Below are 17,731 nucleotides of genomic sequence, written 5' to 3'. Positions count from 1 at the left end.
ATAATATTTTTCTTATTTTGTATACTTTTCAATTTATTTAAATAATTTTTATGAATCATGAATTTATGTATATTCCATATTACAATGTAAATGATTAATTGTAAAATATGCATTTTTATACCATCATAATTAAAACAAAATAATTATTAAATTCCATAATTATTGTTTAATAATAAATAAACATTAATTCCATTAATTTCATAATTTTAATATTAAATTCTATAATTATTGTTTTATTAATCTATATTCTATTTTTTTTCTAAATCTAATCTATATTTAATAATCATACAAGTAAACAATTCAACAATTCCATCACAAACCAATTCCTTAAATACCATAATATTGAATACTACTGGAAAAAAGTTTCATAGATTGATTCATTAATGTGGAAAGAAATGCTTTTTTTGCACATGTATTTCCACTTTGGTATTTTTCACATATACTAATCCAATTGTGACAGAGAGGGACAATAAATCTATCAAAATAATAATCTCTATCTACAATGTATCTCTATCTACAATCTATTCTCAATGTATTGGCATAGGCATAGAATCCAAAATATTCTAATGTATCAATATAATATAAAAATTTCTGTATTTCTCATAATAGATTAATTATGATTTGTAACAATAGTTTAATAAATATAATTTCTTATTGAAGTAATTAAGATAATAATTATATAGAAATAAGCTAGACATATCATAAATATATTAATATTATATCAAAATAATTAATAATTTTGAAAATATTTTAATTTCCAGTCTTAGATGATTATTCTAATAATTTCATAAATGAAAATAATCTTTACAATTTTGAATATTCAAATTATAATAACTCTTTTATTACTATGTAGTATATGGTATCAAGATTGTCAACAAAGCGTCTAAAGTGGAGATAAGCAATCCTAACGAAAAACCCCTCTTGCCCTTATGCCCGCGAGACTTCTTTTCAGCAGTAAACAGTACTTTTCTCTTGCATCACAAAGAAATTATCTCTAATGTTTTGAATTGTATGCACATATCACGAAAAAAGATAAATAAAATGGCTGATATTATCTGAACAAAGATGGTAGTTTCTTGAAAAGAGATTTGTGCAGATTGACGTATCATATCGTTTAGCAACGTTCGTTATGAGCTTAAACAGATTCATAGAAATTGTATGGTACTGTACGGCGAGGGATAGACCAAGTTAACACTTTAAGCCGTTCTGTTTAATATGACTTTATTACGTAGGTGGTAACGAACCACTGGAAGACTATTATGTGGTGATAAAATGCGCAATGCACTCACACATCGTGCCGGTCTTGTCCACCTGGCGCGCGTCTCCATTGCGACACGCATACGAAACCTTTTCGTCATCCACTCACACTCGTCCAAATTGACTATACAGACTTCCGTTCAAGCTTATACACACGCGCGGCCTTTCACCCGTGACACACGGGTTGCGGTCGTTCGACATGTTACGCAGTCACTATGGTTACTCGAAATTCAATTTGCCTTTTCGATGGTAGCTACGCATGCACGCGACACATCGTTGAATTTTTTCTGTCTCGCTTTTTCTTTTCTTTTTTTCTATCTATATTTATTTTGCGCGCGTATGTACGTGTGTTTTCATTTAATTGCAGATGTAATGATCCTGTTGATTTTTTTGGTAACTCTGCGAGGGAAAGGTGATATAAAAGTTACATTATTGATCGAGAAGGTCTAATGTCCTGATAATGAGAATAGATAAACATAGGGGATCATTATTACAAGAGATAAAGTTGCAAAGTTTAACTGCGAATAACAATAAGAAGTTTATGAGATTATAATTGGAATTTTCGATCGTTTTATAAAAATTTAAAAATTGTATAAATTTAAATTATAATATTATTTTAAATTTTTTTATGACAAGTGGATATATCATATTCTTATGTTAAGTTTTATTAATATGAAATGTTATACAGAAAGTCTCATTTAAATCAATATTTGAAAATGGAATGAATATTCACATTGAAAAATATTTCAGATGAAAATTGAATGGTTTTAAAGAACATATAATTTGATGTATTTTTCTTTCATTTTTTAAAATTTCGTTTTTGTTTGAAATATTTTCGAATATCATTAATATTTTTTTATATATTGAAATTGATTTTTTAAACATCTTATACATTTCTAATATAAAATATAAAGTGCTATTTTTCAACAATTTTATTCTGTTGTTCCATTTATTTTGAGATATAATTGTAAATTACTTTTGCAGAAAGAATTATTAGACAAATAAATTCTCTGCGAATTATTCAATCTTTTGTTCTCTATTCCATATTTTCTAATCATAGAAAAAAATATTACATCATCCATCATAAATTTCGATTTGTAATCTATATATAAAATTTATTGAGATTTTTATTAAAATTTTTATTTATTAATACTTTTGTATAATATGAATATTTTTATAATATGAATTATTAATTTATTAATATGTAGATTTTAAATAATTATAAATTATTCTTCTAATTGAAAAATAAATTTGAAAAAATCGTAATTTTTAACCGATTGCTATATTATTTTCGATATAGGAAAAAAAAAATTCTACAAACTTGTTATCTACAGTATATCTATGTTGAATAAACATCAGTCGTAATTTTAAGATGTCTTCTGATATACGATAGAAGTTTCTCTTCACGAATTCGTTAGCGAGAATTGATTCTTCGCGAAGGAATGAAATATTAAGAAAATCGTAACGAATGATTTCATGGATATTCTTGGTATATATGAGTTCGATACAGATGGCGATTGCGTGCGTTTAAAGCTGCTCGGTCGAAGCGTGTTCCTGGAATTGAATGGAATAGGGTACGTTGTAAGGTAGGTTCTTAGGTTTGTAAAGTGACTGCAAGGTTTGCGGGGAACATCGAAGGGGAGGAAATTCTAGTATTGGGGGTGAGGGATTCGTAAAGAGGATTAGAGAAATACTACAATCTATTTCGTATATATTCACCTTTTTATATAATGAAAAAAGAAAATAATAAATTAAAGATTTAATGTAGAATTAATAAAGAAAATTATAAATGCTGCAATGAAATATACTAAATATACAAATTTTCATATTTTTTATTAACTTTATTAACTAATGAGACAAATAAATGAATAAAATAAAAATATAATTTGATATACTTATATATAAATTATACAATACTATCATTTATTAATTATTTTTATTATTACTGAATTTATCTTAATGTTTAATAATTGATTGCGAAAGACAAAAATTATTATATATATATTTAAGATATCTTATATATAACAAAGTAGTTAGAGATGATTTTGAAAATAAGAAAAAATCAAATAAAAAACTATTTTGAAAAAGATTTTTTGAAATCGTGTCATGATTGAGATATGATAAAAAAAACATTACTCTATTTCTCTAGTTTTACTCTATTTCTTGTAATCAAATATATTCTCTTAAAAAATTATTCTAAGAAGACGATTATTATAAAAAAAGAAAATAATTAAAAGTTGAATTTTACCATTCCTAAAATTCGTCTCGACAATTGCCAGCGATAGGATAAGAAGAACAATAATCTACGTGGCGTGAATTTTTTTAAGATCACGCGTTCACAACACGACCACGGCATTACCGCGTTCTAAATTACATGCGAAGCATTCTCACTCCACGCCAAACAAGCACGCGACAATAAAAACGTCACATCATACAAACGTCGGTTTTGCTAAAGGTCTCCACTCTCTTGTTCTCTCTCACTCGTCGCGCCCTCAATCTCTCTTTTTTTTAATTCATTAAGTTTAGAGTCGAGTGATGTAGATGTCAAACGTTTCACTCTGCGGTTTTATACGCGCGTTTATATCGCTTTATCCATGCGGTCGCCATTACGCTCCCCTTCATTTCATGTTTTTATGAAAGAACAGTATACACTTCGCCCTCCTGATTCGAGAAATGATCGCCGCTCGATGCGAGAAATATGAATCGAAGTAAAAAACTCATTTTTGATTTTGCTACTTCTATGAAAATCTGCGATGAAGCGTTCTTGAAACTTTAACGACAATCATCGAAGTCCTAGTTGGTTCAATCTTTCCTAGTTGCCTTTCAAAGTGGTAGCGCTAAATCCACCAAGTCCCGAAGTTTTTCAAGCTTTAATAGCAGGCTTTAAAGTCTTTGGGACTTTTTCAAAGTCTTTCCGCTCTACTTTTCCCATTTTAGACAATATTTTATTTACCGAAAATCGTACAGTGAAATCGAGACAAGTTTTATATTCTTTCATGGAAAGATAAAATATTTGCATATCATATGTTTTTTTGTTTTCTTCTTGATATATATTCTCTTTTTAGATAACAATTTTTTACACAATTTCACGTGAAATAACATGATTTAAAAAAACAAAAGTAATTATATTTTCAACAAAAATAACATGATATATTTTGATTTAACAATATTTCAAATGACACTTAGTTCTAGTTTTTCTAAAATTTCTAGTTTTAAAATTTTATGAGAATAATATATTTGCATTAGAATTATTACTTCCTAGAATGGAAAATATGTTAAATATTATATGAGAAATCGCAATTAGCACATATATTATTTGTAGTTATGTAATTGACTAATAAAAAAAGACTAAAAAATTTTGTAATATTTGTTTCACATCGAAAAATATCGATAGCGATTTGACATTGTCGAATTTTCTATATACATTGTTATCATGTAAATAAAATATAAATACTGATGACGAATAAAATTTAACTTATATTAATCTTTTTGAATTTCTTGTCTTATTAATTATATAATATTTTTTTTACATACTTACATTCTATATTGTATATTTTAAATAAGTACTTAAAATAAAAAGTAATTCACTAAATATAAATATAGTTTTGTAATTTTCATAATTTTATATATTAAATTTTATTATAAAATTTTATTATAATTTTTATACATTGTTTAAAATAATGTTTTTTTTTTTAATAATTTATTACTCGCATTGGATTTCATATTTCATGGAACCAATCTTTCAACCATTATTCAATAATTTTCATTAATTTTTATATATTGTTTTGTTTGAAAATAATTTATTTATAATGCATGATCTTTAATTGTTAAACGCTTTGGGAATACGCCACAGGTGGCGCGGTTGCATTTCCTGTCCCATAACGCGGTCTCATTGACGTCATCCGCTTTTTATATTATCGAATAGATTATTTACGTGCTAATAATGTGCCAGCCGTTTCATAATCATCCCTTGTCGCGGCACACGTGCTGCCAGAAGATCCACGCCTCTTTTGGTCGTTCGCTATTTTATTCCCGATTCACCACTCGAGAGCGTTCTATACATATTGCATTTTTAGAATTTTATTTTGTATTTGGCGATTTTAGTAATTTTGAGACAATATACATATGGATAAAATGAAAATTATTAAAAAAATTATTAAACATTAAAAATGATGAAATTGAAATTATTTATTCTTTAAATTAATAAAAGTTTTTTTAACTAAATAAAGAGATATTTATTTCTATCATATCATTTGAATTTAACTTTTGTATATAACTTTAAATATATGTTATAGATAGTTATAATATTGAAAATTTATTTTGCTATTTAATTATATAGTATATTTATTTAAAAATTTTATATAATTTTTTTTAATAAAAACTAATTAATATTTGAATTTTATATCTCAAAATAGTATTTCTATTTGTCTTGTTAAAATGATCTAACTAATTTTAAATCATTTAGAAAAATTTAAATCAAATAAGATAGATAATTAGAAATGCACAATTTTCATTTAATCTAATTTCATTCCCAATTGACATTCTAAATGTCACATAACAATTATAATAATTAATTTTTTTCTCAAAAATAATCGAATAGTTTTCACATATCACGTTTATATCTTTTTATTATCGAAAATTCACATTAAAAATAAAAAAAAAAAGAAAAAAAATAGAAATCTTTCAAACGCAGATAAATTACTAACGCATGAATTTGGTTTAATTCCAGGAGAAAAGCCGTACAAGTGCAGTTGGGAGGGTTGTGAGTGGCGATTCGCGCGTTCCGATGAGTTAACACGCCACTACCGCAAGCACACTGGCGCGAAGCCGTTCAAGTGTCGGCACTGCGACCGATGCTTCTCTCGCAGCGATCACCTAGCCCTCCATATGAAGAGACACGTGTAATCGATCGTCACCGCGGACGGTCCTCAACAAACGGAACAGTCCAGGACCGGCAGGCGAACCTCCTTCCTTCTCGAAGATTCTCGAGGTCGTCATGCAAACACACGATCCCCTCGTGATCGCGTTTCTTCCATACACACCTGACGATCCACATCGAATTCGATCATCGACAACGTAGCCACCACCATGTTGGCCCCATCATGTTGGAGTAATATGATCGCAAGATATAGAGATATATACATTTATATCTATATATCCCTTATGGATTTAATATTAATAAGAGGGGAATCGATGATGGGCGAGATGATCGATGAGGAATGGCCATTTCTGTTAGTGGTCGTTCTCTGGAAATAGGAAAGTCGATCGATAAATAAACAAAACAAATCGATATTATCCGTCGTTGTAAAGGACGAATGTAAGACAGTTCGTAGATTGATGGTTGCAATTGGAAATTGCAATTGAAATAAAGAAAACGTATCTTCCTTCTTTCTCTCTTCGAGGCAATTCCTGAAAAAGTTAACGAGACTGAAAGAATATCAGATGACACTTTCTATAACGATACATGCTGGCAATGGAAATAATAAATAGTGATTAGATGGGGATCAGACTGGTACGATTGATATAATTAGGAATCTCTTGGACAAGCAGGACAACAAATCTTGTCCGAGATGTTAATCACTGCCAATTCATTAAATTCTAAGATCAGTGCACATAATATCGGAGATAACCGATGAATGCTGCCTCGAAGCTGGGAAAGAAGTCGAGTGAGAAAAATCGTCCAACAATGACGGTGTATACGACGCTCACGTGAATTCTTACAAGTCGTCTGCCTCCTATAAAACGGTCGAATTTTCGGAAATTGATTCGAAAAGAAAAAAAGCACAAAGCAAGAAGAAAAAATAAAGAATTAACGAAAACAAAAAAAAAAGAAAAAGATAAAAGAAATCGAAGGAAACAAAGAAAAAAGAAACTTATACTTATTGATTCGAGAAACACCAATTTGGCGATGTTTCAAAGGCGTCAATTCGAAAGTCGAGAAAACCCGGTTCGAGAGGACAATAATATTCTGTCTGTCGGTGCCAAAACGTTATTTCCTTTTCTTTTTCATTTTTCTTTCTTTCTATTCTTTCTTACGGACATTTATCACATACACTAATCTTCTCCTTCTCTAGTATCCCTGAAAATGGGGGCCACAAGAGAAAAAGCTGATTCTAATGGGTAAGAAAACGTACGCGACGCTTTTGAGCCTCGAATCCTACGAGCAATAATAATCGAAAATGTATTCGCGAGCCGGTAGAACGGTGTCACACAAGATGCACGTGTGTGTGCCTATTGTAAAGGGCGGCGGACGAGGACGAGCCGATGTAATTGAATACGTGATTTCGGCCAGTTTCGACGGAGGCAAACTTTACCCGTGCCGCGGCGCTAATCCCGAATTTACAGTGCGAATTATATCGCGAGGCCGCCTCCATTCGACTCACACGATTCGCCGCCCTTTTGCCCTTTTCCATCGTAACATCGTTTCCCATCATTTTCCGCGAATAAACAAGAAGGGATTCCTTTTCAATACCGAGAATTCGACCGTTTTACCGATCGATAAATAATTCACGAATGATTTTTAAGGAAGAAAGAGAAAACCGCTTATATTATACACAAAAAAAAAAAGAAAGAAAGAAAAAAAAGAAGAACCTTTGGTAGAGACAAGGCGTCGAGAATTATCTTTTTTCCTTAAAAAATAATTCGACCGAACACGGGGCTTCTTTCGTAGTAACGCGCGTAATATGGTTTTTAATGAAAATAAGGGGAATAAGAATAATAAAAAATAAATAAATAAGATATATACGGGAATCTGACTTTGTACTTTTGTACGATTGCTTTCTAGGTAACGTTCTCATCTTTGTTTCACGCGTGACTGCGCGCCGCAGGAGCGGGGGTGGCGAGATGTCCCGACGTGGCGGGCAAGATTCTATGTCGGAGGCTCAACAGAAATAAATAATATATATATTTTTTAATATTCTCGTCTTACTTACCAAAACAATATATTATTATACATAAGGGATTATACAAAGTATAAAACGGGCAACATTCCGCACAAAGCTCTAGAACCGTTTCCACGCGTCGACCCGTCGGGCACGCCACTCCCTCTTATACGCGCGCAAAACCATGGACGGCAGACGACCACGAATCGTTCACGACTATTATTATTATACATGAGTGTGTGAGTGTGTGTGCCTCTTGGGAACGCAACGAACTTCCGGTCGACGTGCATCGTTGTCTCGCTAATCATCGATTATCCAACCGAGGACAAGCCTGAATCGAAATCACGTAGGGAAATAACAATAATGGGATAAATAAAATGAAGGAAAGAAGAAATAAGAGAAATAAAGAGATAAAAAAAAGAGAAGAGAAAATTAGAGGGATACGTTAAATGAAAATGAAGTGTCAACGAGGAATGGTAACGAGAGAAAAAGAAAGAGATAGTGGTTATCTGGATAATATGTTGTATCCATGGACTGAAACGAATTGAAGGATCGTAGATCGCTCATCGAACGAATGGTGAACAAAATAATAGAGTAGTAAAAACAGAGAAAAATAAAAAAAAGATAAATAGAATAATAACGTAATATTAATTACGATTAAATTACAAAAGGATAAGAGAAGCAGAACAAATGGAAGAAAGGAGTTTTACTGTTTAAGAAGACTAATCTTTACCTGAGAGCGCGGGAACGGCCTGCAAGAACAGCCGAGTTGCGGGCGAAACACGAAGATTTAAAGAATAAAGATGGGAAAAAAGGAAGAAAGAAAAAGAAAAAAAAAGAAACTAAATTTTAAATGTTCAGTGGCCAAATAAATTAACTGATAACGCACGTAGAACGTAAAGATAAACCGTACCTACCAAGTAAGCCTGACTGACATGAAAGCGTCGACGCGATTTGCGCGCGTGTAGCTGCGTGTGAATGTGAGCGTGTTAATTCAATGTCTGTGGCACCTGTGTAATTTCTTCTTTTTCTCTATATAATATTTCTTTTTATCTCTTTTATTTGCGTAAATTTTGCATAAGTGCAGATTGAAGTGTATGGATGATCGTATTCTTTTTCTTCCCCGCGAGATAAAAATGCGTTCCAAAAATAAAAAAATTGATTTTTAAGAATTATAATAAAAAGAGTTAAGATGGGTTAAGGTTTTTGAAAAGAATATACATACAAATAGATGGAAAGGCAAAGAGAGAGAGAGAGAGAGAGAGAGAGAGAGAGAGATAGAAAAAGGAAGAAAGAAAAAAAGATAGCGAATTTAGCACCGGGGAGAAAGCAAAAGAAAAAGAGAAAAAGTATGCGTGTGAGGGAGAGAGGTAAATAGTTTGAGAGAGAAAGAGAAAGAGAGAGAGAGAAAGCGAGAGAAAAAGAGAAAAAGAGAGAGAGAGAGAGAGAAAGAGAGAGAGAGAGCAAAACATTAAGTTTGTATATTGTGCAATTTTTGTCAGTGTTTCATTATTTGTTACCATGTTCACGGATAATTATAAATAAAGTAAATATATATATGCAGCATTTACAAGGACTTAGGATAACGAAGATAAACGAGAAGCCAGATGTCTTTTTGATAGCCATATACTGCGAGGTATCGTGCGGCGCCCCAAAAAACAAAGGACGCCCCCGACCGCTCTTTTTTCTCGACAAACTTTTTTCTTTTCTTTGTAAATGGTAGGCGAAAATGATAAGAACGAGGATACGAGGAAAAAAAAAAAAAAGAAAAAAAAACGGTGCTCGTTACACAGTTTCACGACACTCTTCTCTCGTTAAAACGACAAGAAACTGTCGTTGCGCGAATCCCCGGCGACCAAAAACGAGCCCGCGTTTCGCTCGATTGTCCCGTTCCTCGAGAAATCGGCAAATCTTGGAGCTATATATTTATGCGATCTTTTTCTCTCTTCGTGACTGCTTTCGTATATTTTCGTGCGATCCGAGTGAACCGATCGTCGAGGAGCCGGTCGACAACGAAATTGATCATGAAGAGTAGAGGAGGGGAGAAATGAGAAATGTGGAGAAAGGATAGGAACAATCGAGTTGCAAATGATCGATCCTCGCAATCGCGATAAGCGTTTCGCGCGTTTCCATCCCGGCGACCAACGAAACACTGTAGATATAATACACGTATATTAAATACTAGATACGTAAAAACGAACGATCGTGCGCGAGAAAAAAGAAAGGGGATGCAAAGTGTCCGCGTTGTTTTATTAAATTTGAGTGAAAAAAGAAGTTGAAAAAAGTCGAGAGATATGGAAATATCTGTTGACTTAGAGACGAACAATGTACGAGTGTAATTAAAAGAATGAGAAAAAAGAAAATATGAACGAGATAAAGATACGAGGCAGGAAAAGTGGATATTGTAAGGGGGAAGGGGGGGAAAAGAAAACTAATAAATGGTAGTTAGAAGTTTAGATAGATAGATGGATAGCTAGACTGTTAGATAGACATCTTAGATAGGCAGATAAATAGATCGACGAAGAGAGGAAAGGTGAAGATGAGAAAGAAAGAATGAAGGATCGTGGGGTGACTGGGGATGGGGAATTTAAAAGAGTTATTATATATAAATAAAAAAAAGTTTATAAATATAGATAGGTGGATATACATAGATAGAAATGTAAGTACCTAAGAGAAACTCTAAGGGATCTTCTAGAAGATGCTGTAACGTTGTACGAGGTATGATAAGTGGATATAAGTGTTTTATGATACTCGCGTACAATAAGATCGAGATGAACAGTGGGGGAGTATAGTGGTATAAGAGCATAAGAAGATCATGAAACAGAAGGATACTACGAGCATGAACGTAAAGCGTATATGAGTATTATCAAGCAGTTCACGAGGAATAGAGAGAAGAATGAGGGAAGAAACACAGACAAACGCGGCACGATTTGTAATTGTATTAATTGTGTCTAAGATATTTTCGGTCATGTATAATAACTCTGTGTATTGCAGGACTATTAAGTGAAAAAAAGATGATTGTGAGTGACAAGAAGCTAGTGTGAATGAATGAATGTTGAAGGAAAAATTGAATGAAAAAAGAGATTGATGAGAAATAAACGGAATCAAAGAATGTAAAATGCGAAAATGAAACAACGTGAATAAAAATGAATAAAGTCTGTTTTGAATAAGAAACGGATGAAAATAGAGAAGTTTGAAGATAGTTCGTTTGTTTAAATTCGATCAACGAAAAAAATATCTTAAAAGAGGAGAAGCATTAAAAAATGGGGCATATGAAAAAAGGTGCACTAAAAAATGAACTGATTAAAAAATTAACATTATTTTTAGGAAATTACATCTTTAGAAGAGATTTAAATAAATAGCGAAGAAGTAAGATGGTTAGGTTTAAGTGCTAAGGATATTTTGGTTTCGCGCGGTGAAACTCTTCTGTGTTAGTATACGAGTGAGAGAGAGAGAGAGAGAGAGAGAGAGAGAGAGAGAGAGAGAGAGAGAGAGAGAGAAGAGGAAAGAAAAAAAGGGGACAAACTCGAGAGGCAAAAGTTAATCGAGAAAAAAGAGGAGAGAAAGTATCAAAGGAAAAAAATATAAAATGAAAATATAATGGAGGAAGGGAAGAAGTAATAGCAAGAGTAGAAAACATTCACAAGAAGGTAAGAAGAAGAAATATCTATATTTTTAAAAAAGTGACCTTTGGCATTTAAAGACTTGTAAAAATCGTGCAACGAGTTAAGTAAAACAAATAACAATATCAAAGAAAACAAATAAGAAAAATATCATCAGAAGATACAGTATATTTAAGGGACATTTGTCCTTCTTCGTGTCTCTAATTTCATTTTACACAAATATGCACACATAAAAATACATATATATACACGTGAATACATTTTATGAATATCAAAATACATGAACATAAACACACTTATAATAATATATCTCGAGAAACAACCAAAGTTCGAACAGGCAATTGGATAAGCATTTATTGTCCTTCATATATTGTCAGGAAAGGAACAAAACATGACACGATTCTTTCGAAACTATTGATAGCACACAGGTGCACACAGATAAAAGAAAAATGAAAAAAGATAAATTACACATGCAAATACCAAAAAACACAAACATACTTTCAAGAAAATATCTTAAAGAGGGAAGAATAGTGTTGTCTATAATGCATCTATTAAATATATGTAACTATATAAATACACATTGGCGTCTTTATCTCGGATATGATAGAGAAAGAGATAGAAAAAGGCGAGATGAGAGAAACAGGAAAATGAATAACAGCAACACGAAGAAGAAACCATCTCAATGGAAAAGAAAGAAATTCGGTTACAACGCATAGGATGATAGCGGAAATAGGTGAATAAGAGTGAATTGGATAAAGAAAGGTAAATAATGCATTCCGTTAGAAATTCATTTTTCACGAGGTATGCGAGAACCAACATTCAAATCATAGCAATGTCATTCTGCTATGGGGCCTAATCTAACACAAACTGAAACGATTTCGGCTACAACTCGATTTTCTGGTACTCGTCGCGAGGACGAATCGCTTCTCGTCAGTTACAACGAGATTCTCTTGGAACAATTCGATGGATTTAATTCTAATAAATTAATTTAATGGGAATAAATGAGGATAAGGATAATACAAAGAGATAGATTGTTCCTCAAAGGAGTGAAAAAATCGTGTCTCGAACCAGAAAGATCGAGATCAAAAATAAAAAAATGATTCAACAATCACCGCATACTCATTATTATCATCCAACACTATTCATGGTAGGATATAATAGTATTTCTAGGGATTTTATACAGGTATGCGACCGCGTTCTATGTTTTCAGCCGCGATTAACTATCATTGACGTTTCTTCTCGTACATAAAAAAAAAAACGAACACGATGTTTTAAGTGTATTAATTATTACATTATATGCAATGAAGAGTGAACGGTGGGCGCGTGTGTGTAACCACGTGTTTTACGCATGAAATTAACCACAGAACGAGAGAGAGAGAGAGAGAGAGAGAGAGAGAGAGAGAATTGAAACTGGATAAAAGGAAGATTGAACGATGAGCAAGTGTAATTTTTTTCTGAAATTCTGTACCTCGTTGTGTATACATCTCTAATTGTATAATTGTGAATATTAACATATTATGATAATGTGATTTATTACGTGTGATCCTGCGCGCAAAAAAACGTGAAGAACCTTTAAGCGAGTATTTTGTATTACGATAAAGCGAAATTAAAGATATAAAAATGAAAAAAAAAATGCGAGACTGATTTGTATGCTACAGATGCAAAGAAAACAAGAATTGAAAGAAAGAGAGAAAGAGAGCAAAATAATTGAAGACACAGAGAGAGAGAGAGAGAGGGAGAGAGAGAAAGAGAAGGAAAGGGAGAGAGAGAGAAAGAGAAATTAAGCGAATGAAGAGTCTTGTAATCACAGCTTTTTTGCCGCTGGGAAATATAATTATAATGAACAAGGAATATATGTATGTGTGTGTGTGTATGTGTGTACGTTTGCGCAGCCGTCGCTCCTTTCTCTCAGCGTTATTTCTTCCTCTTCATATTCTTCTTCTATTTCTTCTTCTATTAATGCTGTGTTGTCTGCTACTTCTTCGTTTCCTCCTCGAGGTGACATGTAATCCCGGAATCACAAAATTATTCAACAAATCCTAAAAAGGGAAATAAATAAATAAACATTATAATTCTATCATAACAAATATATCTCGAACGTGTTACGAAACGAATACCCAACGAAACGAATATTTCGATTTATTCTCATCGAAATGGAAAATTTTCGAATCGTTTTCGCATGAAAAAAAAAAAAAAATACAGAGAGAGAAGCATTCGCGCGAGTTTTGGCTCTATATCCAGCTGTATCCGGGTGGTTATCGATCACCTCGTTGAGAAAACATTCCTCGATACCACTCTTCTTGAGACTATCCAGCGAAGGTTGATGCAGGGATTGCGCCAAGCCACCCCCGACCCCTGTCGAAACGTCCACCCTTGTATTCTCCATGCTGCCGCCATATAAATAACGCACACGAGCGCACCCCATCGTGCCATGAGAATCGAGCGGAAAGAGCGTATAGAAGCTCGAGAGAACGTGTACGGTGCGCGTGTTTCGAGAGCACGATTAAGCTTGATACACGTTTTTTAAATTTAAGCGGGATCGGGACGAATAGGAAGATCGACAGGAAAAAAAGGAGTTTCATCGTTCGAATAGTCTCAATGATCGTTCGTGAATTAAACGCCGAACGAATTGTATACGATTCTTAGGAACCTGTCCTTCGGTGACTCATTAATCAAAGAAAATAATAATAATAAAAGAAATAATAAAAGAAAGGCAGAAAGAAAGACGGAGAAAGCCAAAAAAAAAAACATTTAGATGAACAAAACGAACTAATAGTAGAAAACAGAAAAAAAAAAAAAATTAAACGAAGAAACAGAAACATCCTTCCAAAGTATCGGGGACTAATTTACACGCCGCGACTTCCAACCAGTCGAGATCTTCTAGTTTATTTGAAAAAAAAAAAAAAAAAAAAAAAAAAGAAAAAGAAAAAAAATTCTCGAAGACTCGACTCGTTTTGTACAACGGAATTAGCGAATACTCGTGTAACGAGTCTAGTAGGTGATCACATGTGATATTTGTATCGGCTATTATTATATTAATATTATATATATAAAAATATAAATGTAATAATTTTTAGAGTACTCCGTTAGGATTACCGCTGATAGTTAGGCGGAAAGAAAGATCGTGTCGAATAAAAGAACGAGGAAAAAAGGAAGAGATAAGAGAGAAAGTGTGAGAGGACGAAAAATGAACAAAACGATCTCCTTTCGAGAATCAAACGCCTAATTAATCTTTAAGCAGGCCTATTTGCCGATTCTAAAGGAATACGTGAGATTTATCGAGGATAACAGACTAAACTGCGCGGTCGTTCATGAGAGTAACGAATAGATATATCTTTCGACACGAGATTTTTGTATTTTCCATTACATCCAATAATGACTTGAAAATTTTCGTCGTAAAATCGAATCGAATCTGTGCACCGTGCAATCGTTCGAAGGCACGGAGAAATACCGATGAGTTACGTCCTATGTACAATCGACTGACACATATTCGTATTTCGAATTATCCCTTAAGCATATTACTTCATCGTCGATCCCTGTTCACCAATATGACTTAATGGTATTTATAGACGTTTGGTTTCATATCTTCGAAAGACTGTTGAACTTGAATTTCGAATTTAAACTGTTTCTCGCTAAACGATCTTCGGATTTCTATCGTTAAAATTATCTTGAAATAAAATTGAAAATTGTTACCTTTGTTGGTGAGTATCGTTGTCTCATAGACAATTATTAATTATACGCTGAAAGCGTATCATTCCTAATACTAAGGTAACATTTTTCGATATAGTCGATGATTCTGAATATTCTCGAAGATTTGAATCGAGTGTTTATAGATACTATAATCCTTGTCGGCGAAATTTACTAAATTCTATAAATTATTGGATACGAAAACAAGTTACAGAAATTTGGTTGAAAGGAACGTGATAGCTTGTTCTTCGCGTGTCTAATTCTTTCTTTTCTTCTTCTCCTCCTTCTTGCTATTTGATCTATTTGGTTCTCCGGTTCGTTTCCAACTTGAGGATGGAAAAGAAAAGACAGAATCAGTATTTGAATCATAATTATCGATCAACGATCCGTCGTTTAAGGAAATGAAAGGAGAGCCAGAAAGATTTTTGATACGAGAGAAAGATCGCGACTGCATGCACGTGAGTGAAGAACAAAGATGTACAAAGAAGCTAAAGAACGAATGCATACGTAAACAGAGGTATAACGTCTCGATAGAAACGACGTGCCGTGAATCAAACCAGACTATCGGGTGGATATATTACAAAGTGCGTATAGTCATATGAGAAAGCTTAAAAAAAGAGAAAACGAGAAAGAGTAAGAATGTAAGTGCGAATTAGACATTCTTTATGAATCTATTTAATGCAGAATTTTTAAATTATTTTATCTAATCGCAGAGAGCCTTAATTGCTAATCCTTATATCATTAATAATCGCTGCTATATTATTAATATCGTAAGAGCTATACTACCGCATTGTTCTTGAATCTTTTTCAACGTTACCTTTGATTTTATTCGTTCATCATGTACAAATTCGAAGCCAAGAGCTAGATGCTAGATAAGCAAAGTTCCACGTACCGCGAACTTCGAGAAGAGACTCGAAAACGAAGTAAATCGTTTTTGTAAAACGAAGAGTTACGCAATCTATGATTAAATAATCGATTGGTCGCGAAACGATGAAAGTTCACGAATGCAAAGGATGCCTCGGCGAAAATATCGACGAGAGAAGACGTTCTTCCTGCGAAATCGTTTTAATTCGATGTGTGTGCACGAAATTGCTGAACGATCGGTGAGAAACGCGATTTAAGCGATTATGTAGATCACCATCGATCGAGAATAGGAGTTAAGAAAATATTTACGGAAGCGTGACGTGGATGGGAACGAGGCTTTATTTTTATTAATTTTCATAGGCATCCTTGAATTTGGTCTCGTCTTGCGAAATTCATCGAACATATTTTCGTCAATTATATTTTCATTGATCGTAATATTATCGATCTTTTATAAAAATACCTTCGCCAATTGTATTGTACTTTTGTCGATTGTAATTTCATCGATCATATTTTCCTTGTTATATTTTTGACGATCGTACTTTCATCGATCGCACTCGATCGAGAAGCGTCCAGAGCATCGCGATTCCCATCGATATAAATAATAAATAATTGTTGTCTGCCTAGAAATGAATTTTTTGCGTTTGGCGCATTCTTTTTTATTCGGCTAACGGGGCGACCAGGCCGGCCGCGCTTTGTAAATAATTCAATTAATAAACAAATTTCTCATCGTGCTTAAGTGAAATTGCTTTCAACACAGATGTCCTCCTTCTAACGCGTTTATGACGATCTTTCGTATTTTTTGATACGATATTAATCCAATTCTTAGTGATTTATCAATTTCATTATCGTTATTGTATCGCAATGGAATTGTGAAGAAAGCGGATACGTTTGAAAAGTACCTCTTTAATTAGAGACTCGAATTTAGTCGAATTTGTTAACTCTGTTTATTGATCCGATGATTCGTTGGGATCTTAGCGCTGTGAGTCGATCTTGATACATTTGGCGAAAATTATAATCAATTCGTAGCTTTTAGTAGAATCTTAATTAGAACATGAATTAGCATTTATGCCGGTCCATTCGCTCTAAAATGATGGCCGCTTTTTTCTTGAACGAAGAAATTAATTTTTATGCGAGAAGTCACTACACAATTTTTAGTCACTATATGATGAATATAATTGCTTCTTGTAGCGAATATTCGTTGCGATAGCGAGGTCGGTTGTAGGAAAATATTATAACAAAAATGGGATAATTTAAAGATAGAAAATTTATTCAGGTAGAATTAAATCTTTCTTTACAATTATAATCAAAAAATTCAAAAAAACATCTATCGAATATTAATCTATCTTTAAATTATTCTAGAAAAAATTCGAGAAACTTAATAATATAGTAATCGATAATTAAAATTTCGTCGACGGACGA

At 32.8% G+C, this 17,731-nt stretch overlaps 1 protein-coding gene across 1 annotated transcript in view; it reads left to right on the top strand.

Moving 5' to 3' along the window:
• Nucleotides 1–17,043, top strand: part of LOC725885 (Krueppel-like factor 7) — a 471,466-nt gene extending 454,423 nt beyond the window's left edge. Inside the window, exon 6 of the mRNA XM_026445792.1 lies at nucleotides 5,987–17,043. Within this exon, the coding sequence (XP_026301577.1) occupies nucleotides 5,987–6,162 (176 nt within the window). The 3' untranslated portion in view covers nucleotides 6,163–17,043. The remainder of the gene's footprint in view (nucleotides 1–5,986) is intronic.
• Nucleotides 17,044–17,731: the final 688 nt, after the last annotated feature.

The sequence above is a fragment of the Apis mellifera genome, linkage group LG1 (assembly GCF_003254395.2).
Source record: "Apis mellifera strain DH4 linkage group LG1, Amel_HAv3.1, whole genome shotgun sequence".
Lineage (NCBI taxonomy): Eukaryota > Metazoa > Arthropoda > Insecta > Hymenoptera > Apidae > Apis > Apis mellifera.
Note: the sequence above shows the minus strand (reverse complement) of the source record. Positions and strands in the feature narration are given on the sequence as shown.